This window comes from Hypanus sabinus, chromosome 22 (genome assembly GCF_030144855.1).
Source record: "Hypanus sabinus isolate sHypSab1 chromosome 22, sHypSab1.hap1, whole genome shotgun sequence".
In the NCBI taxonomy this organism is placed as follows: Eukaryota; Metazoa; Chordata; class Chondrichthyes; order Myliobatiformes; family Dasyatidae; genus Hypanus; species Hypanus sabinus.
Window position 1 is genome coordinate 16,009,375 of NC_082727.1, and position 27,300 is coordinate 16,036,674.

General features: G+C 37.4%; 1 protein-coding gene across 5 annotated transcripts in view; it reads right to left on the reverse strand.

Moving 5' to 3' along the window:
* Positions 1 to 27,300, reverse strand: part of wu:fc17b08 (uncharacterized) — a 121,890-nt gene that overhangs the window by 87,947 nt on the left and 6,643 nt on the right. For 2 of the 5 annotated variants that reach the window (XM_059947117.1, XM_059947116.1), the window contains exons 2-5: positions 23,460 to 23,525; positions 20,300 to 20,375; positions 13,687 to 13,816; positions 840 to 1,112 (exon numbers count right to left, since the gene is read on the reverse strand). In XM_059947117.1, coding sequence (XP_059803100.1) covers positions 840 to 1,062 — 223 coding nt within the window. In that variant the 5' untranslated portion in view covers positions 1,063 to 1,112; positions 13,687 to 13,816; positions 20,300 to 20,375; positions 23,460 to 23,525. Of the gene's footprint in view, positions 1 to 839; positions 1,113 to 13,686; positions 13,817 to 20,299; positions 20,376 to 22,144; positions 22,335 to 23,459; positions 23,526 to 27,300 lie in introns of all 5 variants that reach the window. The other 3 variants (XM_059947121.1, XM_059947120.1, XM_059947119.1) reach the window with 2 other exon arrangements.

Below are 27,300 nucleotides of genomic sequence, written 5' to 3' on the forward strand. Positions count from 1 at the left end.
GGGGTCAGCAAGGATGTTGCATTTCATCAAGGTGGCCTTGATCACAGCCTTGAATCTTCTTGTCTGTCTGGCTAATTTATTCCACAACAGAGCTCTGACTAGGGTGACCTTCTCAGGAGTCTGGCATCACACAATGTGGACTGAGGGCACATACAGCCTCAATACTGGGGATATTGGCCCAAGAGAGGAAACTAACATTGGTTTGATTTATCCCTTCAGGGAAATTTGAAGGATTCTGCAGTGACAGTCTTAGTTGATTTTAATTTCAGTGCCTTGAAACATCTACAAAGGATGATGCAGTTCTCAGGAATGTACTGAAAAGCAATGATCACTTCAGATTAGTAAGATGAAGAGTTATGTACCAAGTTGGAGGTCTTGGCCTTCAAGTATCCTTGCCCTTAATTGATCAAACGTTGTACCAATACTATGAATCAATGTCTGTGTTTACACAAAGATGTATTATGAGATATGTGAACTTGGCCATGTTTTTCAGGATTTTGCCATGAACTTCAATGGTCAGAGGGCCATATGGCAGCAGGGTCAGGTTAGGATCGGATCTATGACTTGTGGATGTTGAATGCAAGGCTCATCCTCCTGTATGCTTCAGTGAAAACGCTAGCAATGGCTTGGAATTCAGTCTCTGAGCATATACAACATTGCTTACACAAAAATTTACACACACACGCAGAGAATAAAAAGAGCCAACACTTTTTTTGATTGGTACCCTGACTGAATGGTCTGACCCAAAATAAATCTATTCTCTACTTTGTTTTTGCCAGACCCAATGAATATTTCAACATTTTCAGCAATAAACTACTGTAAGACTAATTTTGACCCACCTTGATTGTCTGATTCAGAGTAGGATTTTTTTACAGTTAGGTCCAATGGTCTATCTTGATCAGCCATAAGAACCTTGCTGAAAACAGGATTTGGAGCACTGGCACTGAGCACAGGTGTTTTAGATGTACTTTGGTCCTTGTTGCTGGAGAGTACAGTGGAGTCCTGAGAAGTGCTAGTTTTTGAGGTATATTCAGTGGCAAACTCCCTGATCATTCGATGCATAATCTCACGAACCACTAAAGGAATAGTGGGGTCCACAACCCACAGATTATCTGCAAAGGCAAGGAAAGCAAACATAAATCATTTTATAGGAAATATACAACAAACTTTACAAAGGGTTGTAGCTGTCTCTTCTGTAGCCCTCAAATATATACACTTTAAGAAAAAAAAGAGCTTGGTGCTGAAATCACTAAAAACAAAAGAATTGTAGAATCATAGGAACAGGCCCTTCAACCAACAACTTCACTGCTATCATGCATATCTATACTAATCCCACTTCAAAGATTCAAAGCCAAAGTACATTTATTATCAAAGTATTCAAGGAATATACAACCCTAGATTCATCTTCCCACAAACAGCAAGAATACTATGGAACCCTTTCCAAGAAAACAAACATCCAAAGTGCATAAAAAAAAGAACAAATTGTACAAACAACACAAAACCAGCAAATAACACACTTGCCTGTATTAATGTTGCATCCTTCTTATGCCTTGTTCATTCAAGTTTCTGCCCAGATGCTCCTTAAATGTTGCCGTTGTTCTCACCTCTACCACCACTTTTAGCATCTTTCAGATACCTACCACCACTTTTAGCATCTTTCATATACCAACCACCCTGTGCATAAAATCTATCCCTCAAATCCATTTAAACATCCTCTCTCATCTTAAATGGCTAGGCTCAAATACCATCTATAAATTTGCTGACGATACAACCATTGTTGGTAGAATCCCAGGTGGTGACAAGCGGGCGTACAGGAATGAGATATGCTAACTAGTGGAGTGGTGCCGCAGCAACAACCTGGCACTTACGTCAGTAAGATGAAAGAGTTGATTGTGGACTTCAGGAAGGCTAAGACAAAAGAACACATACCAATCCTCAGAGGGATCAGAAGTGGAGAGAGTGAGCAGCTTCAAGTTCCTTGGTGTCAAGATCTCTGAAGATCCTACCTGGTCCCAACATATTGATGTAGTTACAAAGAAAGCAAGATAGTGGGTATACTTTACTAGGAGTTTGAAAAGATTTGTCATGTCAACAAATACACTCAAAACTTCTATAGTTGTACTGTGGAGAGCATTCTGACAGGTTGCATCACTGTCTAGTATGCAGAAGCTACTGCACAAGACCAAAAGAAGCTGCAGAGGGTTGTAAATCAAGTCAGCTCTATCTTGGGTACTAGCCTACAAAGTACCCAGGACTTATTCAGGGAGCGGTGTCTCGGAAAGGCAGCGTCCATTATTAAGGACCTCCAGCATCCAGGGCATGCCCTTTTCTCACTATTACCATCAGGAAGGAGGTACAGAAGCCTGAAGGCACACACTCAGCGATTCAGGAACAACTTCTTCCTCTCTGCCATCTGATTCCTAAATGGACATTGAATCTACCTCATTTTTAAAAAAATATACAGTATTTCTGTTTTTGCACATATTTTTTAACCTATTCAATATATGTATTTGATTTACTTGTTTATTTTTTTTAAGTTTTATTTATTATTATTTTTTCTCTCTGCTAGATTATGTATCGCATTGAACTGCTGCTAACTTAACAAATTTCACATCATATGCCGGTGAAAATAAACTTGATTCTGATTTAAACACTTTAAAAAGTGGTTGGCTTAACAAGATACCTTAATCTTTTTTCTGGCTTAACCCTTAAACTATTCCTACAAGAGGCAGGAAAATGAACCACTGACATCATAGCTTCGCACAATACTGGTTAAAGTATGTGAGCATTTCTACTTAAAAATAAATATACTGTCATAGCATGTCATTTTATTGCTCAACAAATCTTCCCGTTAGCTGGATCTGAAACTAAATTTAGTGCAATGTTATCATACCTCTCAATATATCAACATCTCTGAATATCTATCCTGGGTCCAACATCTTGATACAATTACAAAGAAGGCACGACAATGGCTATATTTCATTAAGAATTTGAGGAGACTTGGTATGTTACTAAAAACAGTCAAATTTCTACAGGTGTACAGTGATGACTGTATGAAGGGACCACTGCACAGGATCAGAAAAAGTTGCAGAAAGTTATAAACTCATCCAGCTTCATCATGGGCTTTCCACTATTGAGGACATTTTCATTAGGTGATGCCTCAAGGACCCCCATCACCCAGGACATGCCCTCTTTTCATTACTACTATTAGCGAGGTGGTACAGGACCCTGAAGACACACACTCAATGATTCAAGAACAGCTTCTTCCCCTCCACCATTAGATTTCTGCATGGAAAATGAACCTATGACACATTTTTTTAAATACATTTCTAATTGTAATTCATAGCTTTAAATTACAGTGTATTTCAGTTAATTGGGCAATTGGTTAATCGGGGAAGCCATTTATCTGACACAACTCTAAAAGAACAAAATCATTAAAATAGCTGGGATCCCCTATGTTTATTTGGGACACTATGCCATTTAACTGCAGCAGGAGGCTACTGCTGAACAGTTTCTAACTGGCATCATTTGTATGCATTTGTGTAGTTGTTAGATACTACACTGTACTTGGAGGAGTTTTTAAAATAGCATCTGTTGTGCGTGCTTGTGTTCAAAAAGCAGTGATTTTTGTCACTGCGAGAAATAAGCAATTGGACAATTCACAACTGTTTTGCTCACTGCAGTTTCAAGCATTCAGGCTTAGAAATACCAAAAACAGCCTGGAGTAAAAATGAAACAATTTCATGACTTCAACAAGTTGGGACTATGAAAAATTTGAAGGTATTGACAATTATCTTTAATCTTACAACAAAAATGAAGATTTGGAGGATGCAATCATAAAAAGCATTGTGTGAAAGCCATCCATTATCCGCACTAGATGTCTATGCTGATAAAAAAAGGGTGTATGGGGTGTCCAGGGAGGGGTAGCAACTCTGGTGAAGAGGCTTGTTGTGGCTATTCTGGGGCAGCTCACTCACCCCCAGTCCCCACTGGACATTCAGCTCTCACACATGGCTCCAAGTAGTTGTTTGCATGCGAGTGGTCGCACCCCAGTACAGTGCTTCGACAACCTGGCTAAATCAGGTGAGGGTAGCTGGCAGGCCTCACATCCTCGTAAGATAGGGACATGCCTGTCCTGGCAGACAGGCGGATGAGATTCAATGACCATGAAAGCAGCTCTGCAACACTCTGTGGAGAGCGAAAGGCAACACAAGGTACAGAAGTAATTATCATCCATTGAAACCAAGGAAACTCCAGTTGTGATGCTTGCTTGCAGCACTGGACTCAGACTTCAGAAATCAAAAGAGTAACTGCCTTAGAGGCTTTTCCGCATAGGTTTCATGTGATCGTCAAACATGACTGATGACCACCACCACAATGGATGAATTCCTCCATCGGTAACCATTAGGAACTAATACAGACTTATGTACTACAGTACTATTGGTAGTGCTCTAACTTGTTCTGTCTTTCAGTTAAATACATGATTTGTTACTCAGTTTGTCTTTGTTTTAAAAATACCTTTTTAACTATTTCCATGAAACTTCGGCTAATAGGGCAGCCACTTAATTGGGCCAATATGTACTGGTCTTGTTAGATTTCAGTTAATTGGGGCACATTTGTCTTGTGTATTGCAATGTACTGATGCCACAAAACAACACATTTCACAACATATAACATCCCAGTGATATTAAACCCGATTCTGATCTTTCTTTTCCAATATTTTATTAGTTTCTACATAGAAGAATAGAGTACAAGAAAATGTATATAAAAAATCAAAAAAGATTTTTAAAACTACCAATTACATTATATCTGTTCATAATAACAATCTCATTACCCCATATTCATGTAAGTTAATCAATAGTTATATTGAAAAATACTAATTTATTACAAAAAAGAATCTAACTCCTACCAAGGCTGAAGTTGTTTATTAAGGAGAAAAGGTGGTAAAATACCTTCTCATACAATAAAAATTAATAATAGCCAACATCTGAATTTAAACAATGAATTGGTTTTGAAAATAATTCAGAAAAGGTCCACACAATGTTTGAAAGTCTTGATGAGATTCAGAAATTGAACAACAAATTTTCTCTAAATTTAAACATGACATAATGTCGCATAACCATTGAGCATGAGTAAGAAGAAAAACATCTTTCCATTTAAACAAAAGTGCCCTTCTAGCTATAAGAGAGCTAAAGGCCAAAATATGTAAATCAGATGCTTTCAGCTTAATACCTTGTCCTGAAACAATACCGTCAGAGGGTTAGGCTTAAAATTGACTTTAAAAAGTAAGGAAAAAATTTGAAAAACTTCCTTCCAATATTTTTCAAGATTTGGACAAGTCCAAAACATATGAATTAATGAAGCTTTTCCATTATTACATCTGTCACAGTAGGGAGATATATCTGAATAAAAACGAGATAGCTTATCCTTAGTCACATATTAACAAGTTAAAAAATTTAATTCCAAGTTTCCTCAGATATTGATGTCTGTAAATCGTGTTCCCAGAGATTCTTAATTTAGTCTAAAGGAACATTCCTCATCTCCAGTAACATACCATAAACATTGAACCATTATGAAAAGGTGTCAAACTAAAAATTACATCTAGTAAGTTCTTATCTAAGCTTATAGGAATGTACATAATTGAGATCTTAAAAAGTCTCTGATTTCTAAATATCTAAAAAAATGAGTTTTCGGTAAGCTATATTTAGCTGAGAATTTCTCAAATGAAGAAAGGTTTCCTCCAACAAACAGATCCCAAAAACATTTAATACCCAAACTGTCCCATTCTTTAAAAACTAAATCAGTCATGGAGGGTTTAAAAAAAATTAGAATAATTGGGACTTGAAAGGGAAAATCTCAATAAACCAAAGTATTTTCTAAATTGTATCTAGATCATGTTTAACTATTAAATTATCTTTCAAAGGCAATGAAAAACATGTAACAAAATAGTTTAACAAAATATAAAACAGGGAGATCAATGCTCAACCATATTGACACGCTAGGGCACTTTGAGGTAAAGGAGGAGGTAGTTTTGAGTCAAAGAGTACTAAGGTGGACAAGTCCACAGGTTCTGATGGGAGATACCCCATGTTACTGAGAGAGGCAAGAGAAGAGATTGTTAGGGCCTTGCCCAATGTCTTCATGTCCTCTATGCTTAGGTAAGAACTCCAAAGACTGGTGAGAAGCTAATGTTGGTGCATTATTCAAAAAGGGAATCAGTGATAATCCAGGAAGCTATAAACCAGCAAGTCTCACATCAACAGGAGGGAAGTTACAGGTTAGAATTCTTAGGGATAGGAATTATGAGCATCTAAAAAAACCACAGCTAATTAAGGAGAGCCAGTATGGCTGTGTGGAGCAAGTTGTATCTTACTAACTCAAATCAGCTTTTGATGAAGTAACAGTGATTGATGAAAGCAGAGCTGTGGATATTGCTCACATGGATTTCAATAAAGCATTTGAGAACATTCCTTTTATGAGGCTCCTTCATTAGATGTATGGGATCCATGGTGAATTGGCTGCTTGGATTCAGAAATGTTTTACCATAGAAGACAACAGGATGGTGGTGGAAGGGACTTATTCGAGTTGGAAATCTGTTATTCATGTTGTTTTGTAGGGATCTGTACTGGGAACTTTGTGCTAAGACCGTAAGACATAGGAGCAGAATTAATCTACTTGGCCCAATGAGTCTGCTCTACCATTCCATCATGACTCATTTATTATCCCTCTCAACCCAATTCTCCTGCCTTATCCAGATAACCTTTGACACCCTGACTAATCAAGAACCTTCAAACCTCCACTTTAAATATACCTAATGACTTAACCTCTACGGCAATGAATTACACAGAATCACCATCCTCTTGCTAAAGAAATTCCTTCTCATCTTTGCCCTAAACGAACATCTCTGTATTCTGAGACAGTGCCCTCTGGACCTGGACTCACCCACTATCTTTTCACCATCCTTTCCACATCCACTCTACCTAGGCTTTTCAATATTTGTTAGGTTTCAATGAGGTATCTCCTCATTCTTTTAAACTCCAGACAGTACATGGCCCAGAGCCATCAAATACTCCTCAGACATTAACACTTTCATTCCAGAAATCATTCTTGTAAACCTCCTCTGGACCCTCTCCAACAAAATGACCTAGATGGAAATGTAGATGGGTAGGTTAGTAAGTTTGCAAATGATGCAAAAATTGTGGTGTTGTGGTTAGCATAGAACACTGACAAAGCTGGATACAAATCAGTTACAAGTATGGGCAGAGAAATGGCAGAAGGAGCTTAACCTGGCTAAATGTGAACTGTTGCACCTGCTAGGTCAAATGTGAAGATACAGTACACAGTTAAGGGAAAGAACCTTACGTGTTGATAAGCAGAGGCATCTTGGGGGTCCAAGTTTATAGCTCCCTGAAAGTGGCTACACAGATTAATAGGGTGGTTAAAGCAGCATATGCCATATTTGCCTTTATTAGTTGAGGCAATGAGTTCAAAGTAAATTTATTATCAAAGTACATAATACATCACTATACACAACCAAGATTCATTTTCTTGCAGGCTTACTGAATAAATCAATAGTATAATAACCAATGTAAAACCACACCAACCTGGGTGCTCATCCAGTGTGCAAAACACTAAATAAATAAACAAACAAACAAGCAAGCAATAAATATTGAGAACATGAGACTAGTCCATAGGCTGTGGGAGCGTTTCAATCATGCCGCAAGTAAAGTTGAGTGAAGTTATCCCCTTTGGTTCAAGATCCTGATGGTTGAAGGGTAATAACTGTTTCTGAACCTGGCGGTGCAGGTCCTAAGGCTCCTGTACCTTCTACTTGATGGTAGCAGAAAGAAGAGTGCATGCCCTGGGGGGGGGTTCCAATCTAGTTCAAAAGTTATGTTACAACTTTTAAATTCTAGTTGGGCCTTATCTGAAGTATTGCATATAGTTCTTCCCTATTACAGGAAGGGTGTCGAGGCTTTGGAGAGGGTACAAAAGAGGGTTACCAAGATGCTGCCTGGATTAGAGGGGATGTGCTATAAATGAGAGGTGGATCAAACTTAAGTTGCTTTTTCTGGACCAGCAGTGGCTGAGGTTTATAATCTGACAGAGGTTTACAAGATTATGAAACATATAAATATAGAATAGACAGACGAAATCTTTTTCCAAGGTTTAAAATACCTAATACTGTAGGGTATGATTTATGGTGAGGGGTAATTTCAAAGGAGATGTGAGGAGCAAGTTGAGTTTTTTTAAAATAAGTGGTGGGTCCTTGGACTGTACAGCCTGGGGGGGGATGGCACAGGCAGAAAGTTAGAGGCTTTTAAGAGGCATTTAGATCGACATATAAATGTGAAGAATATGGAAGGGTATGGACATTGTATAGGCAGAAGACCTATTTGATTATAATTTAATTGGTTTGGCATAACATTGTAGGCCAAAGGGCCTATTCTTGACTGTTCTATAAAATGAAATGAGAAACTGTTTGCCTTTGTCTTTTGATCACATTACAAATTTACTTAGGTATGAGAAAATAAACACCTGCCAAAGTCAGCAAAGCCAGAAGCAACATATGGAGGTGAAGCATTGAAACAATACATCACGTGAAACTTTTTGTTTCTACTGACCCTGTTTCACTGTTCAATAACATTAAGGGTCTAAATGAATGTACCCATATCTCTCATCATTTAATACACATTGTTAACAATATTCCATGCACAGTAAACCCCATTAATCTAACACATCTGGGACTTTGGTGATGCCATACCAGCAAGTTTTCTAGATTATCAGATTTTTATTATTAACACCACCATTACTATGGAGAGCATTTTGACTGGTTGAATAATGGGCTGATATGGAGTGGCCAGAGCACTGGATCAGAAAAAGCTGCAGAAAGTTGTAAACTCAGCCAACTCCTTCATGGGCACTAGCCTCCACAGTATTCAGGACACCTTCAAAAGGCAATGCCTCATAAAGGTCGGCATCCATCATTAAGGACCATCTCCCAGGATATGCCCACTTCTCCTTGCCACCATCAAGGTGATGGTACAGGACTTTGAAGCCACAACTGTTCAGGAACAGCTTCTTTTCCTCTACCATCAGTTTTCTGAATGAACAATATACCCATGAACACTACCTCAGAACTCCCCCCCCCCCCCACCCCGGACTCTTTTTATCCTACTTATTCGATTTTCTTTTTTATTTATACTTATTTTATGTTTTTTATAAATAACAAATTTCATGACATATGGCAGTGATATTAAACCCGAGTCTAATTCACTGCTTTTAGATGGTATAAAATAGATCCTGCTGAGAAGAAAGGGAACGCAAGAATTAGCACCCAGATGAGCAAGATGCTGACCTACCAAATAACAGATTTTCAAGTTATATCCTATATGTAGATGAGTTTTTAATTTTTGGACTTTTGGACTATGTACCAAGCTCTCCATCCTGCAAAAATAACTTAACTTTAAGATCCATTCAATACCTTAAAAGCTGGAAATTCAATCCTAAAGTAACCTCTACTTTTGATTTATCCCTTAGTAGTCCAGGTAATACCATGTTAAAAAGTTCAAATTAAAATCTTGAGATTCATTTATTGCAACCATTTATAGGGAAAAAAATACAACAGAATTACGAATGGCAGAACTTGGGATGATCGCCTCTAACAGCAACTCCTTTGCTTGCATCTTCGGAAACAGCTCAACTTCTATCTTTAATATCCCTTTTTCTCCTTTTCAAGGTTCTTTTGAAGACCCTGACCTGGAGTTACATGCTGACTTCAGTTCTTTTCGATATGCCACACATATGGCCTAGAAGACTAGCGCACCTTCAGGGTGCCGGATTTTCATGGCCCTGGAAATGGGCGAATTAGAGGTTGGTGCCGCTACAGAAAACTGGTGTGTCGTGGGAGTACACAGAAGATCGAAAGTAGTAAGCTGGCTGCTGACTGTGTGCCCAGAGACCCAAGATCTTTGGGCAGAGCTCGGAAAGCAATGCAACAGACTTCTGACATCGTAAATCGGTGAGTTGTTTTGTTAGGTTTTCCCTCTCACTGTGAAACGGGGGCACCTCTTTTTCCCTTATTAGAAACATAGAAAATAGGTGCAGGAGTAGGTCATTCGGCCCTTCGAGAGAGAGCCTGTGGTATGTCAAATTACTGGGTGAACAAGTAGTCTTTGGGGTACTGCAAGTCTGGTCTTTACTGATGCTTTGCTGCATGGCAGAGGGTGAAGATGCTTTTTTGCTGGTGGGAGAGGGGTCATCACTTTGCTGTTTCTTATTCGTAGGGTGGGGGAGCTTCGGGGTTCTAATGTTTAACTGTCATTCATTCTTTGATGCACTCTGCTTTTTTCAGGAGAATTTCAGGATGGATATTGTATACATTTTTCTGACATTAAATTGAATGTATTGAGAAGTCATGAAAAACTATATCAAAGACCAACAAACATCGAATGTCTAAAAGCCATCAAATCATGCCCTTAATAAATTTTTAAAAATTATACTGACAACTTGAGTTGCTGAGTCCTTACAACTATCCCCAATACTGATTTTGTCTGGATCTTGGTCTTAACATAATTTAAGTAGAACTATTGTACAGAGGCGCTTGTTCTAAAATTCCATGATATTAAACCATTTCATCCATTGGTCTCAGCCCAAATTTTCAAATGTTTACTCTTTTCCATAGATGCTGCCTGGTCTGTTGAGTTCCTTCAGCATTTTGTGTGTGTTGCTTTCAATTTCCTGCATCTGCAGATTTTCTCATGTTTGTGCTTCCCTTCTTAGATCTCTTTATTCCTCTGTTAAGTTCATGGTTCAGGTATTAACCCAGAGATGATAACCTTTGAGGTCCTTTCATTTCATCTTACCTAACCAAGTATTTTCCAAAAAAAAACTTCTTGCCTCCTCTCTCCCAAGTTGCTGGCTGCAGTACAAACCTTTCTTGTATCTATATACACTAACTTGTGTTACGATTTAAGATCCTGGACAAAACTGAAAACCTCCTTGGTTGAATGAAACACCTCAACTGGAATCAAAAAAGAAATCACTAGCCCTTTGCACTAAATTCCCACTCACCAAAAACTGAACTTCACTTAGTTTTTATGCACTAAACAAATAGCCACTGTGTATTAGCTATACGGCTGGTTGGCACAGAGTACTTGCGTCCATCATAACCCCTCAACACTGCAATAATTTTTAATCACATAATTAATTGCAAACTTGTATAATCAAAGTAGTTACTATGGATTTGGCAAAATAATCCAGAGTCCTACCACTTGAAATCTACTATACCCTCAGTAACCGAGCTGCAGTATGGGAGATCAATCTCCAAACCATCGTTGGCACTTTCACTGAAAAACCAGCCCTGATAAAAGGTCTCAGCCTGAAATGTCGACTGTTTACTCTTTTTTCATCGATATTGCCAGGCCTGCTGAGCTCCTTCAGTATTGCTTGTGTGTAGCTGATACACCTTTCCTCCAACATCTGCAAGATATAGAGCCTCTTCCAACCTGTTCCACTACTCTTTCTTCCAATGATAAAATTCACCCTGGAATACGTGGAACACTTCTCAAACTCAGGGGCCAATGAAAAAGATAGTAGTGATGAAATCCACCACCACCTTCAATGTGTGATTGCAGACTTTGGTCTGTTATGGAACCGAAAGATGAAGACTTGTGACTTGTAACAGAACTAGAGGTCTACCAAGCAGCAGGGACCAGAGTCTTCCATATTCTTCTTACATCTGGACTACCTTCATCAGATATCTCAAGGCAATGATAAATTTCCACCCATGCTGTCACAAAGAAAAAAACCCTCCCAATTTCAATAGAACAAGTAGTGAACCAACATCAGGGTCCTCTCCTGGGCCAATGTTTGCAGCATTGAGACCATAATGCACTCAGTTTGCTACACAGGGTGGATCACTTGGCTCATATGCATGACATCAGACTCTCAACATCCACATAGGCGCTGGACATTGTCAAGGAAAGAAGCTAGCAGACTAGAAGAGGAAAAGATTCAAGAAATTGCACAAAGCCTCCTTGGAGAAATATAATATCCACTCTGAGCAGTCATGTGCCAGAAATTCCCAGAAGCCGAACTGGAAAAGCATTTAGGATGGTATTAAAAACTTTGAGAGCACACAGAACAGAGACCACCTCACAAACTACCCACTCATCCACCACCTGCATTATCTGTGAAAGAATCTATGGTTCCCACATTGGCTTCATTCAGACCACAAAACCAACAAAACTGACTTGCTTAAATGCTGATCCTAGAAAACAATGAGGGTGGACCAAACAGATCCCTAGCAGTGTTCGAACTTTAAAAACATCTTCATTGATAATTCTGAGGCAAGAGAAGTAGTTGGAAACATTAGCAGTCAAAAGTGCTGAATAAATAATTACATACAATTTGCATCTAATACAATTATGATCAGCTCATTAAGGATCTGAATGCATTCAATACTCCAGATATTACAACTTTAAAATTCAAAGTATATAAAGATCATAGTCACTCCCAGTAGAGTAGGGATGACTTATGGACAGAATGAGGATTGTTTAAAAGGTAACCAAAAGCTGAAAAATAATTTCAGTAGCAGACAACCAAGGCAGAGATAGAACAGGATGAGGATAGAAATGTTCATAACAAAATTAACATGTGATACATAATTTTACCAGAGAAGAGTGTATCAAGATTGAAAAAAAAAATTTTGTGTTCTCGCCATTAACATCTGTGTCCTGATATCTGCTAGTCTGGATATGCTGCTCCTTTTGTGTTGTTGCTTGTGTTGCTCTGCTGAACACTGTGCGCATGCTGTTGGCACCAGAATGTGGCAACACTTGCGGGCTGCCCCCAGCAGATCCTCAGATTGCGTTGATTGTTAACACAAATGATGCATTTTATTGTATGCTCCAATGCACATGTAATACATAAGCAAATCTGTAAAACAGGTGGTGGATATTTAAGAGATATCTGGAGAGGTACCTGAATGAGCAGGTGCTTAGAGGGATGTGGAATTAATGTAGGAAACTGGGATTTGTATAGGCAGTCAATATCGAGATGGTGAGCCAAAGAGCCTGAGTCTATGTTGTTCAACTCTACAAAAAAGACTTGCACCAAAGAGAAACTGTTGCTCAACAGGAACTGGATATTGCACAGGCAGAGGAACAATTCAAATAAAGTGGGGGGTGGGGGGGGGGGGTTGGCTGGTAGGTTGAGCATGCAGCTTTCGAAACTTATGCTGCGTTTTTGAATGATTTACTATCCAATCGCATAAGGATGGGAAATAGGAAAAGACTGAGCAAAGAACCTCAGGGAATATGAGAGTGCATGAAAAGAAGTCCATCCAGATGATTCTATTGCCATGACTAAAAAAAAATGAAACTCTGCAAGCTAGCTGGAAGTCATGAAAGGATGATGTAGACATCTGACAGAGGCTTCATAGTTACTTGTAACAATATGAAATATGTAAACTTTCACAACCACTTTAATAAACATAATTTCTAAAAAATTATTTTCTATACTTCAAAGAGCCAATGTTCACAATGTTAAATAGAAACCCTTGCTTAAAAAATTTTCAACTACTTTGTATATATACAAAGAAATATAGAAACAAAGCATTATAGAATATAGCTGAAGAAAGTATCCCTTTCACAGGAGCCAATATATTCATAATATTGCATTTACCTTCTTACTGAAGTACAGCATTGAGGAATTTTCAGTTTGTTTCTCAAAGGGCTGATTTTGGTTTGTTCCTGTCTGGACAATTTCTCTTCTCTAAATTCTGATTTTGGTTGTTCAAGAACAGTAAATGTTCCTGTTAAAAACACCAAAATGTCTAATTAGAATTACAAAGCAGATGGCACTACCAAATCCACTAAATGAATATTACAAATAACATATTACAAAAAAACTATGCATTTTTTTGCATAGTTTGGGGGCTCTGCTTTAAAAAAAAAGATAATGTACTACATAGTTTAATGATTTAATTGAAAATTAAAGAAACTATACACCAGATTCTATTTTAATTAAGTAGAAATAGAAGTAAAGCAACTGTACTGATAATAAAATACACCTCATTCATTGAACCATGGAAATTTTGTTTTATCTTATCCAGAGCAACTTAATACTAATAAACAAAAAGACCAACCACAAAACAAGATATATGTACTAATCAGAAAATCGGTTTTAAGTTCTAAATGCGTAATTTAATCACACTGAAATTCCTGATGAATTTTTACTCATTTTGTAATCAATTATCACAAAAAACCACCTCTCAAATTTGGAATAGGATGTGTTAATGGGATGATGTAATGATATAGCAGTAACCTTTGGAGTACTATGATGATAATGCCAATCAGTGATAATCCCAACTTGCTATTATTCCGTCGTCATGGTAGCACAGGGAGAAAGGGTTCTGTGTCATACTGAGGTAGAGCGATGCACAAAAAGCTCAAATTCTCTAGAAATTGATGACTGAAAACACTCATCAGGTCAGGCAGGATTTTTTTTAAATGGTTCTGCATCTGTGTTATTTTACTGTTGCCATTTATTAGTAACTGTCCACTTCAGTATTGACAGTAACTGTTGCTTTCAGATGGCATAGAATGAATAAATCCTATGCTTTCAATAGGAGCTAGGAGACTGGGAGTTTTCAGGAGTTCCCAGAGTAAAAGGCAGAAGTATTATTGCCACTAGTCCTCCAACAAGGTATTGACAGCTTGCATGGCACATAAATTGAATTTCTGTGGTCCAAGCTCTGTATTCATTCCAACAGATCAGTCACTCACATTGTAATTGATCACCAATTCTGTCTGTCCCAAGGAAAGAGTTTACTGTCAGTTCTTTGCAAAGCTGTTAAAATATTTGCACATTATCAATTGCAACATCTACAATGTCAGGGAATAAGCTTTTAGCAAAAAGCAATATTATATATTCACAGAATCCATGAATTTAAGTCATAACTTTCAAGGATAAAAGACACAAAGGGTAAAAAGAATTCCCAGTTCAAGTCTCTATTTTCTTTTTAGTTCAAGAACTTCCAAAGGGGCTAATGAAATTTGATGTCACTCCAGCAAGGAAGCATATGGCTGCAGCACATAACTGACACATGGCCTTTCAGTACAAAGACAAAACGCTAACTTTATACAGCTTGCCAAGATAATCTTATCAATCAATGCCTACTGCATTGTTGACTTAATTGAATACTTCAGCAAACCAGAAGTGTCATAGTAGCTAGCACTGCTTAACACTAAACTACACTGCCTAAAGTCAGTTGCAATTGTTAGACAGGTGCACCACAGCATCAAATTCCACCCTTCATTAAGGGCACCTCCCAGACACTGATCAATCCATTCCTCACTCACTAGTTATCTGAATGCATACACAACAATGTGCCGTGCTCTGGATTTCAGCATTTGCAGAATCTCTTGTACATACAGTGGCATGCAAATGCAAACCCCTGGTCAAAATTTCTGTTACTGTAAATAGTTAAGTGAGTAGAAGATGAACTTATCTTCAACAGTCATAAAAGGTAATGAAACATTCTTTTCAACATTTTAAGCAAGATTAGTGTATTATTTTTGTTTTGTACAATTTTAGAGTGGGGAAAAAGGAAAGGAGCACCATGCAAAAGTTTGGGCACTCCAAGAGATTTGAGCTCTCAGATAACTTTTACCAAGGTCTCAGACCTTAATTAGCTTATTAGGGCTATGGCTTGTTCACAATCAACGTTAAAAATGACCAGGTGATGCAAATTTCAAAGCTTTATAAATACTTGGGACTCCTCAAACCTTGTCCCAACAATCCACAGGCCCCCTTAAAACAGCTGCCTAGCACTCTGAAAATTAAAATAAATGGTGCCCACCAAGAAGGAGGTTATAAGAAGATAGCAAAACATTTTCTGGTAGCTGTTTCCTCAGCTTGTAATGAAATTTAAGAAATAGCAGTTAACAGGAATGGCAGAGGTCAAGTTGAGGTCTGGAAGACCAAGACTACTTTCTGAGAGAACTGCTCATAGAATTGCTAGAAAGGAAAATCAAAACCTCCATTTGACTGCAAAAGACTTTCATGAAGATTTAGCAGACTCTGGAGTGGTGGTGCACTGTTCTACTGTGCAGCGACACCTGCACAAATAAGACTTTCATGGAAGAGTCATCAGAATAAAACCTTTCCTGTGTCCTCACCACAAAATTCAGCATCAGAAGTTTGCAAAGGAACATCTAAACAAGCCTGATGCATTCTGGAAACAAGTCCTGTGGACTGAAGAAGTTAAAATAGAACATTTTGGCTGAAATGAGCAAAGGTACGTTTAGAGAAAAAAGGGTGCAGAATTTCATGAAAAGAACACCTCTCCAACTGTTAATCACGGGGGTGGATCGGTCATGCTTTGGGCTTGTGTTGCAGCCAGTGGCATGGGGAACATTTCACTGGTAAAGGGAAGAATGAATTCAATTAAATACCAGCAAATTCTGGAAACAAACATCACACTGTCTGTAAAAAAAAAAGCTGAAGCTGAAAAGAGGATGGCTTCTACAACAGGATAATGATCCTAAACACACCTCAAGATCCACAATGGACTACTTCAAGAGGCGCAAGCTGAAGGTTTTGTCATGGCCCTCACTATCCCCCGACCCAAACATCCATCGAAAATCTGTGGATAGACCTCAAAAGAGCAGTGCATGCAAGACAGCCCAAGAATCTCACAGAACTAAAAGGCTTTTGCAAGAAAGAATGAGCGAAAATCCCCCAAACAAAAATTGAAAGACTCTTAGCTGGCTACAGAAAGCGTTTACAAGCTGTGATACTTGCCAAAGGGGGTGCTACTAAGTACTGACCATGCAGGGTGCCCAAACCTTTGCTTCAGGCCCTTTTCCTTTTTTGTTATTTTGAAACTAAAAGATGGAAATTAAAAAGTAATCTTGCTTAAAATGTTAAAGAAATGTGTCATCTTTAACTTTATGCCTTTTGGAAATGAGGTCATCTTTTTCTCGCTTAGCTATTCACAGTAACAGAAATTTTGACCAGGATGCCCAAACTTTTTCATGCCACTGTATATAATAAAGCACGAATCTTAACTGTAAATACCATATCGAACTCTTTAAAACCTCACAATACCCACATGTGATACAAACTATTTAATCCCCACAATATTCTAACTGTAAACAAGACAGATGCAAGATGAATCCCACAGGATTTACATAAAAAGCAAACTCTATTATATATTTTCTATCAAATATTTACTGAAAGGGATAATTAGATCAACCAATCCAACACTTCAATGAGCATAAACATCAGCTAGTGCATTCAACTCATGTCATTAGCCCTTCTTCACATTCAAGTCTGTCAACTGACAAACATAGAAACTAATAATTAACTACAGGAATGAGGCAGTGTACTGGAAAATAAGGGATCAGAACAGAAATTCAAGCAAAATAAAAAAAACTCTACTAGTAAATGACATAGAAAACAGAATTGAAACAGTCTGCACATTTTCTTAAGCTTTACCAAGCATTGCAATTATTACCATTGCTTTGTTCAGTGGCTTTTTAATTTCTATTTCCTAAACGAAGGATACAGAGGAGCAAATTATATATATGATTCATCACTGGTCGAACAGGATTCTTATCACTGGAAGTACTCAAAGCTTAATCTCAAAAAAAAGTGGAGAGAAGAATGTGGTAAAAATAACCTTAAACCTGCCAGGATATTTAAAATACTGTTCTGTGGTGAATATTGTACATACAATCTGTTCAGTGTATGCAAATCAAGATATTAAAATAATCTCTATATTTGAGATTAAGTCTTTAACATTTGGAAGACTAAATAAACAGAGGCAGATATAAAAAGCAACTTTCATGAAAAAAAATAATGTCGATTGTTCCTAACATTCACATGAAACTACCAATAAGGTGTAAACAACAAAAAAAAACAGCTTTTATAGCATTGCAAACTGAGTCAGGATATCCTGTCTCTGTAATGGAAAACAATTTTTAAATACATTTTTTTCTTATGATATCTGGCAAAAAGTAAAAGACTACAAATTTTATAAATCTAAAAGAGCAAAAAATGATTTAGAAATACTACAGAGAAGAAGTGAAAAAAAAATGAAGGCTTGCAAATGAAGATTGGAATGTTGTCTGCCGATGTTTACTTTTGATTCCTTATACACTAGTGAGCACTTTTTCACTATTACCATTTGCAGCTTAAAATTATCAGTTTAACAGAAAGAATACAAGGGCCACAAAATGTTGCACACACCTCTCCCCACCACGAAGGAAAAGAAAAAGCAGTCAAAAAACAGTGACTACACTGTTGCAGGCCGTAGCTATGAGGAAATAAGTTCCTTACATTGATTCAGCTTCAAGGCATTATTGCACTGCACATGACATATTATGTTAAAGAGACATTTGCTTGGGCTGCATGTTGAGTTTGTGATGTAAAGCTGGCACTCACACAACAATGAAACAACTCCCAGGTCAGTGTTGAGAGACTACTTGTTAGTCTAGCTGGGATATCTGGTGTACCCACTCAATACTGAAAAAGGTGAGCAGCATTGCAAGTGCAGGCTATGGATAAGGATTGATAGCACCTTCACCATGTGTTGGCAGTCTATTCTGATCTTACAGTATCTCTTATCAGCCCCTGTTGTATGTGATAGAAGCTGCTGTCTACCCCTCTGTTTGGATGCACAGCCCTTCCCAGCATGGATATTTCTCACTGGTGACAATTTCAGCTACCATTGTCACTATACAGAGTAGAGGCAGCAGCACAGCAAATTAGCCTCTCTCTCTCTCTCAGCCTTCTTCCTTGGAATGCAGTCTGAGTGTCAAGAACGGTAGCAATGTATAACTACTTCTACTGAAATGCAAACTGGATTAGCAGGTCATTCTGAATTTATCTGTCTTTTAGTTAGTAATGATTAATATTTCTGGACCTTGTGACAACTGATCAAAGGCAATGCATTGGTATTGACCTAGTAATGGACAACAGCGGGGATGGGGGGTGGAAAGAAAGGGGGGGGGGAGAAAGAGGCTATTCACACAGATACACCACAGGGCTGTAAGCTTAGCTCTGTGGTAGACCTGTGCTGATGGCAAGTGTGGAGGAGATGTCATAGCCAATCCATACAGACTGAGAAACAGCATGGATCCAGTTACAAAGGGAGGGACAAGATCCAGGTCTTGAAGCTTAGTGACAAGTTTCAAGGGGATGTTGTTAAATGCTGAGCTGTAATCAATGAAAAGCATCCTGAGATATGCATCTTCATTGTCCAGGTGTTCCAGAGCTGAGATTGTATTTGCTGCTGACTTGTAGGCAAATTGGAGTGGATCCAAATCACTTAGACACGAGTTGTTATGCTTCGTAAACTTCATCACAGTTGATGCAATTGCCACCGGATGATAGTCATTAAGACTGGTTACCAAGTTCTTCTTGGGCACTGGTATGTATCTCAGTCTACTGAAGTACAAGGTTAAAGATGTCCATAAGCACTCCAGCCAGCTGAATAGCACAGATCTTCAGTACTTGGTCAGGTCCACCATTTGGAACAGATGCTATCCATGGATTCACCCTGGCCTCAGAGACCGAGATCACAGGGTCAGGGTCTGGGGGGTGGGGGGGTGGTTGTGAAGGAGTTGCCACATTCTGTTGGCCAAAGCGAGCATCATATTCATTGAGCTCATTTGCAAACAAAACCTCATTTACCATTTATGTCGCTTGGTTTTACTTTGTAGACGGCAATGGCATTCAAGCCCTACCACAGATGGAGGACATTGAATTCTGATTGAGATAGCCTCTGGAGGTCATACTTTGATCTCTTGTACTTTTCTTGATCAACAGTCTTGAATGCCATTGACCTAATCCTTAGCAGAGTTATAATCTGTTGATACATCCGGGATTTTGGTTGGGGAAAACAATGATTTTGTGGGTACACTCTGTACATACACACTTCTGCATATGATAATAAACTTGATTTTGAAAAAAATTTGATACATAAACATTCTAGTGCTGAACCAAGTGTACCAATTGTTATGCTTTGTAACTTCAAAACATTAAATTAATTCAAAAGACACTGGAGTCAGAAATATGTGTAATTTCATCTTTACTTTAAGGAAGGTCGTGCACATATCATGTGGCAGTGTGATGATGTATGCAATTAACACATTTTTTTTTTACATATAACCAGTAATGAATTATTTAAGTGGATAAGAATACTTAGTCAAATATATACCAAAGATTACTCAAATATCATTGATATATTAAATACACACTAATCACTGAAATTAGTGTTACTGCTTACCTTCAGATTTGTTCTTCTCAAGGAAAAGAGACAGTTTTCATCAAGTGACCAGTCAGAAACATCTGTAGCTCACAATCTGCGAAATTCAAGAATAATTTTACCTTTTAGTTCTGTTTTTGACTCCTCTCCACTCTCATGTGCCATGCTGCTCAACAACCAATCTATTCTTCATTTCAGAAAGTGAATGATCTGTCAAATTGCAACATCTATTTTGACAAATCACTCATCGTTTCAGTCAATGACAGGTACATTTGGCAGTACCATGGATTCTAGTTAATTTGGACACATTGGGACTAGTACATTTTGGCCCAATTACGTGGCTGTCCCAATTAGCTGGTTTTATGGAAATAGTTTAAAAAGGTATTAAAAAAGGACAAACTATTGTTTAACTAAGTGACAAATTATGTATTTAAATGAAATACAGAAATTAGAACACCAGTACTACTACAGTATTATTAATTTGTAATCGTTTCATCCAGTGTATACTGCCATGTTCTTTACGATTGCAACACAGACACCTAGGGTAAATTTTTTGGCTAGTGTCAAATCACAGCATCTTGGCAAGGGTCTGAATTTTATTTAAAAGAACACAAAATAAAATACAAAATAAATCAAAACAAATCACTGCTTTTTTTTTAAATTGGCATCCGTTGGCTCAAATGAAGAACATATGCATTCACAACTAATGCCATTTAAAAAGTGTTCATTCTAAAAGGTGTGGACTCTAACAGTCACACATCTGCACATGGCAGATGCTACTTAGAAACTGTTCTGCAACATTCTGTCCCAATTAAGTGGCAAAGTGTCCCAAATAAACAAAGGGAATCCAGGCTATTTTCTTGATTAGTTTTTGTCCAAAATAAGTGGCTACCCCAATTAACCGGAACCCACTCTACTTCTAAGATTACTCCCTCTGAAAGCAAAAGTAGTCATTCATTTGTCTGCTGTAAATGAGACATACAACTGAAGATTGTAATAAGTGAAGCTGACTGATACAGCTATTCCCCCACGCCTTTGTGTATAAACACACTTTATTCTTCCTTTGCTTCGCATACAGTTGCTAAGGCAACATTTCTATTACCTTCAGGAGATCAGAATCAGGTTTAATATCAGTGGCACGTGTCGTGAAATTTGTTGTGTTTGCGGCAGCAGTACAATGCAATGCACAATTAAAAACATGAATTACCGTAAGTGTGTATTATATATATAATTAAATAAGTAGTGCAAAAATAGAAATAAAGTAGTAAATTCAATGTCCATTCAAAAATCAGATGGCAGAGGGGAAGAAGCAGTTCCTGAATCATTGATGTGTGTGCCTTCAGGCTTCTGTACCTCCTTTCTGACGGTAGCAATTAGAATAAGGCATGACCTGGGTAATCTGGGTCCTTAAAGATGGATTCTGACTTTTTGAGGCTTCACTCCTTGAAGATGTCCTGGATGGTTACTAGGGGAGCTAGTGCCCATCATTGAGCTGAACAAGTTTACAACTCTCTGCAGTTTATTTTGATCCTGTGCAGTAGACTCCTCCCCCCACCAACACAATGTAAAATAATATACTTAAGCTTTCTGTCAATGCTGTGTTTCTATTCAGACTTAATGCAATAGTGGTCTGATAATAAATGATGTTCAAATTTACCCCTATTTTCTGAAAGCACAGTGAGATACTGAACTAAGATTAGAAATTACTGTATATTGCAGTCAAGATAGTTATCAGAATGCACAGCAAATCAAAATGTTACTGCAACATTTGATATTTTAAGCTAAACACCTCAGTACAGTTCTCGTCTTAAAACTGACAGCAGGAAAAATACAATGAACATAGTTACTGAGACTACTAATTGATACCCATTTTCAGTATATGCAACACCAATGTACTTTCCTTTATTCACCACCAAGCGATAATCAAAATGCCAGAAATGTTCTAAACAGCAAGCAGCAGAGAGTCTAGCATTGGATCTGGACTGCAGCACAATGTTGAATCAAACTAATGACAGCTTTATGCAGCATCTTGTCAAGTTAGTGTGAAACAGGGCACCTGCAATGAATCATAACCCTTATCCAGCATTAACATACTTATTCTTTTTATTGACAGAATAGTGAAGTATTTGCAACAATTAACTGTATATAATGTAAAGATGAGTTAATAACAGTCAACTGAAGAGGCAACTAAATTTTAATATATGCACAAAATCATATATTCAAACATGGATTAAGTCAGCAGAATTTTAAAATTTAAAATAAAAGCCAGTGTCAGGCAAGCTCAATACTACTTCTGCCATATTTTAAAATGGAAACTTCTCCAAAAAAAAATCTCCAGACATGTTCTTAGTGCCCAACTTTTATCCATTTGATGACCAATAACAACAAATGGAAAAAAGGATCCCTTTTCAATATGGCCACAGTTCCACAATACTTGCAACTTAGGTCTAAAAATTGACTATTTACATTTTCCCATAAAAATATACATTAACAATGTGAGCTAACTCAAAAAAAGAGCAACACCAGTTCACTAAATTTGCAACTGAACATCCCTCCAACACATAAAAACCAAAATAGATAAATATTGTCTCCTATCATTTATGCTAAGAAAAATAAGAGACTTGTCTATGGCTTACATTATCTAGTTATTGCCATCTCAGGATCTAGCTAGGAATTTAATAATTTCCTTTGAATTCCATTTCACATTTTCACCTTTGCCGAAGTCACCTATCTGGCTAAGGCAAGCCAAAACTAACTACTATTCTCAGAATAACAAAAAAAAATTTAAACACAAAAGTGAAAAATCTGTTTTAATAATTTAATACAAATTACATTGATAGAAAGACCTCCAAACTTCCAGGAAGATTTTAGCAAAATGAACTTCACTGTAAAGTCCATTTGTTTATTTATTTCATTAACAAAATAATGTATTTTATTAGTCATGCTTCATGCTTAAGCCTCATCCAATTTTTGAAGACATTGATTACTCAATTTTCTATTACAGTGGATACCAGGCATAGACAGTGTCTATTAATTTACAGAATATTTAGTTTGAGTCCGAAAAATTGCCTTGCTCTCCCATCTCTAAAATGTAAATCTGCGGAATACAAGAAATAAAAAACCTGCACTTTCCTTCCAATTTTGTTTTGGGAGATTTCATTAAAACAAATAAAATGTTTACCTTCAAATAGGCTGATATCTTTTAGAAGTCAAGGTCCAAACAGCCAATCCAAAAAGCTTTCAAACCCTTATAGGAAAACAATTATGACAACATGAGTGCAAACAATCATTCTGGCAACAACCCATAGGAGCTGAAGCAGTAAGAGTTAATTTTAGAATTTTCATCTAACTTGTAGCACCGCATCACCAAAATGCAATAAACAGCATTACTCAGTAGACAGGTGGCCCCCGTTTTTCGAACGTTCGCTTTACGACAGCTCGCTGTTACAAAAGACCTACATTAGTACCCAATTTCGCTAACCAGAGGATTTTTGCTTTTACAAAAAAAAAGACGCCCGCTTTATACGTGTGTTTACCCCGAAAAAGACTACCATGACCGTGAAACCTTGTGCAGGCAGTTGCGTGCGCATGCATGTACATGCATAGGTTGGTGTGTACGTGCTGATTTTTTTTCTCCAAGTCGATTTCAGCTCACTATCTTCCCGATTTTGATAAGTGAAATTACACTGTACATAAAATATTTCTACTTTATATAGGCTGTATATTTATCATATAATTCCTGCTTTTACTATATGTTCGTGTTATTTTCGGTTTTATGTGTTATTTGGTATGATTTGGTAGGTTTTTTTGGGTCTAGGAACACTCAAAAATTTTTCCCATATAAATTAATGGAAATTGCTTCTTCACTTTACGACATTTCGGCTTACAAACAGTTTCATAGGAACACTCTACCTTCGATTAGCGGGCGAAACCTGTACTTACAAACACAATGAACGCTAGCAATTTATACATCTCATCAATATTTATAAGAAACAGAATTTAGCTGGAAACTAACTTCATAATACAAGCATTGTTCCCCCTTTGCTGTACATTAAAAAACATGGTTGGCAGACAGAATCAATAATGATTCATTAAATATAACAAAAGCTTCACTGCATATTGTGCCAGTGTTTGATGTAATTACTCATGTTCCAATACATACAATTGTTTCTTTCATTATAACAATCAGGCAACTGAAAGTGCCCACCTATAGAAATCAGATTTAACATATGTCTACATGTGTCAAATTAGATCACTTACTATATTTTTGAGGAAAGATTTACATACTTTAAAATTAAACTGTACGACACCTGCTTTGACCAAGTCATATGAGCATCAGAAATAGCAGCAGGGATTGGCCATTGACCATTTAAGGCTATTCAGCCATTAAATAAGATCACAACTAATCTTAAAGCTCATCGAATTCCCAATCATATCCCTGTAGCATCCAAAAATAAACCAATTTCAGCTTTGAAGTCTTTATGTAGAGGTATAAAACACTTGGCGCATCTCAACAAGTCCTCAGTATTTCTGCACTGCAAACTTATTGTGATGAAGGTCGATTAAACTATTTGCCTTTCTAGTTGCTTGCTGTATCTGCACATTTACTTTGTTTGTCTCTTGTATCCATACCATTCTGCACAAAATAATTCACTACTTTCACACCAATAAATTAATTACGCAGCTTTTCTACACTATCACATTAGTTTGTATGAGCAGATGTCAGCATCAGTACATTAGACCAAAGGGCTGTTCCTGTTCTGTTCAACTACGGAATAGTACTCCACCTGTCATTTTCGTGCTCTGATCAAACTGACCTTCTTAGCTAGCTTTGAATTATCAGGAAATAACTATTTTACACCCATTCTTTTCAACTGTCACGTATGTAAATTCTGCTTTAGGGCTAAAACTGATCCTATTGACAGAGCAACCTGAAAATGTCCTGCTAACTTCTACTTATTTGCTTTTTGTCCGAGTACCAACCTACCACCAATGATAAAAGGTTACCTTTAACAAGGCCTCCTATTTTATGTAATCTTTTCTGTAACACCTTAGCAACTAAGTTACGAAAAATAAATATTTTCTATCTCTTGTCTATTTTTGTTACTCCACTGTTCCCCCCCCCAGAAGAAAATAGTACAGCCAGCTGTTAAATTACTAATATAATTCACCTCATACTGTGCAAATAGAATTGATTAAAGTCCTGTGTATTGCCATGGATGCCAGGGTTGCTTAAACAACTACTGTGAAACTAACACACATTTCCTCCTCGCTGACAATCAACACATATGCACTTCAAAGTTATGTGCTTAGCTCTCTACTCATGACTGTGTGGCTAGGCACAGCTCAAACACTATAAATTCACCAATGACAACTGTTTTTGGCACAATCCAGATGGAGACAAGGTGGTGTACAAAAGTGAGTTAAAACAAGTGGTGTCACAACAACATCCTTGTATTTGACATCAACAAGGCCAAAGAATTGACTGTGGATTTCAGAAAGGGGAAGTTGGGGGAATACACACCAGTCCTCTTTGAGGGCTCAGAGGTGGAAAAGGTGAGCAGTTTCAATTCTTGGGTGTCAACATCTCAGAATATTTATCTTGGGCCCAACACATTTATGGAATCACAAAAAAAGCATGTGCAATTTAGCACGAGGAAAAACTCTAGTAAATTACAGATGTACTACGGAGAGCATTCTGACTGGTTATATCACTGCCTGATATGAAAGCTCCAATGCACAAAGTTGAAACAGCATAGTTACTACCATCACTACTCATCGCTACCATCAAGAAGGTGAAACAGGATCCTGAAGCCTACACTCAATGTTTTTGGAACAGCTTCTTTCTCTGGCTCAATAGATTTCTGAACAGCCCACAAGCCATTGAACACTATTTCATCATTCCTCTTCTGCCCTACTTTATGTTTTATTGTAACTTATAGTAACTTTTGTCTTGCACCATAATGCTATGACTAAACAAATTTCATGACATGTCAGTGACAATAACTCAATTCTAATCCCTCTATTCATCAACATTCTTTATACCATTTTATACACTTGTTGTTCCTTTGACTTCCCAAAAATCATCAGGATTAAATCTCATTTTATCAACACTGCATGCAATTTTCTAATCTGATCTATATTATCTGACCTGAGCTATAAAATGCCAATTTAATAAGCAAATTTCTTAGTACTCATCTAATTAAGTGTTGATAACATTAATACTTTTATTCCACATTTTACAACTGACCATGAATATCCTGATTATCTGGATGTTTATTACTCAATAAATTACAGAAGTATTGAACCTTCAATATACATACACACATGAACAGCTCACATTATAAACAATCTCCAGTAACTCCAAGTGCCAGATGTAAATAATTGACATGTAATTTTTAGCCAATATACTTAAAAGTAGTCAATTCACTATTCTAGTCACTCTCATTTCTTCTTTCTTCCTCACCTGCCCATCACCTCCCTCTAGTTCCTCTACAACTTTGTTCCATGGTCCACTGTCCTCTACTAGATTCCACCTGCAGCTCTTTACTTCTTCCATTTACCCCTTCCCAGCTTCTTACATCATCCACCCTCCCCCACCCATCTTTCCCTTAATCTCACCTATTACCTGCCAGTTGATGTATTTCCTGATGTGTGTATATGTACACACACACACACACCACCACCCCCAGCAAATCAGGAAACACATTAATAAATAAAATACTGTACAAGAAAAGTCTCTGATACCTGCAAAATAAATGCAAAGAGAAAATTCACAAGGTCTTGCAAAACAAGTAGAAGCTAGGCAGTTTTGAAAATTGAGAATCCCAAAATAAATTCCATAATATAAGCAAAACAACTACAGAGAGGGATAAATTACATGGAAAAAGTTTGTCACATTGTCCACAAATGATGTAAAAGCACAAGAAAATTTTCATAGACAACACACAAGAGGCACAATTTGTTTCTTGTGCTCCCAAGCCTGTTATTTTCCATTTGCTAATTTTACCATATTAAAACTT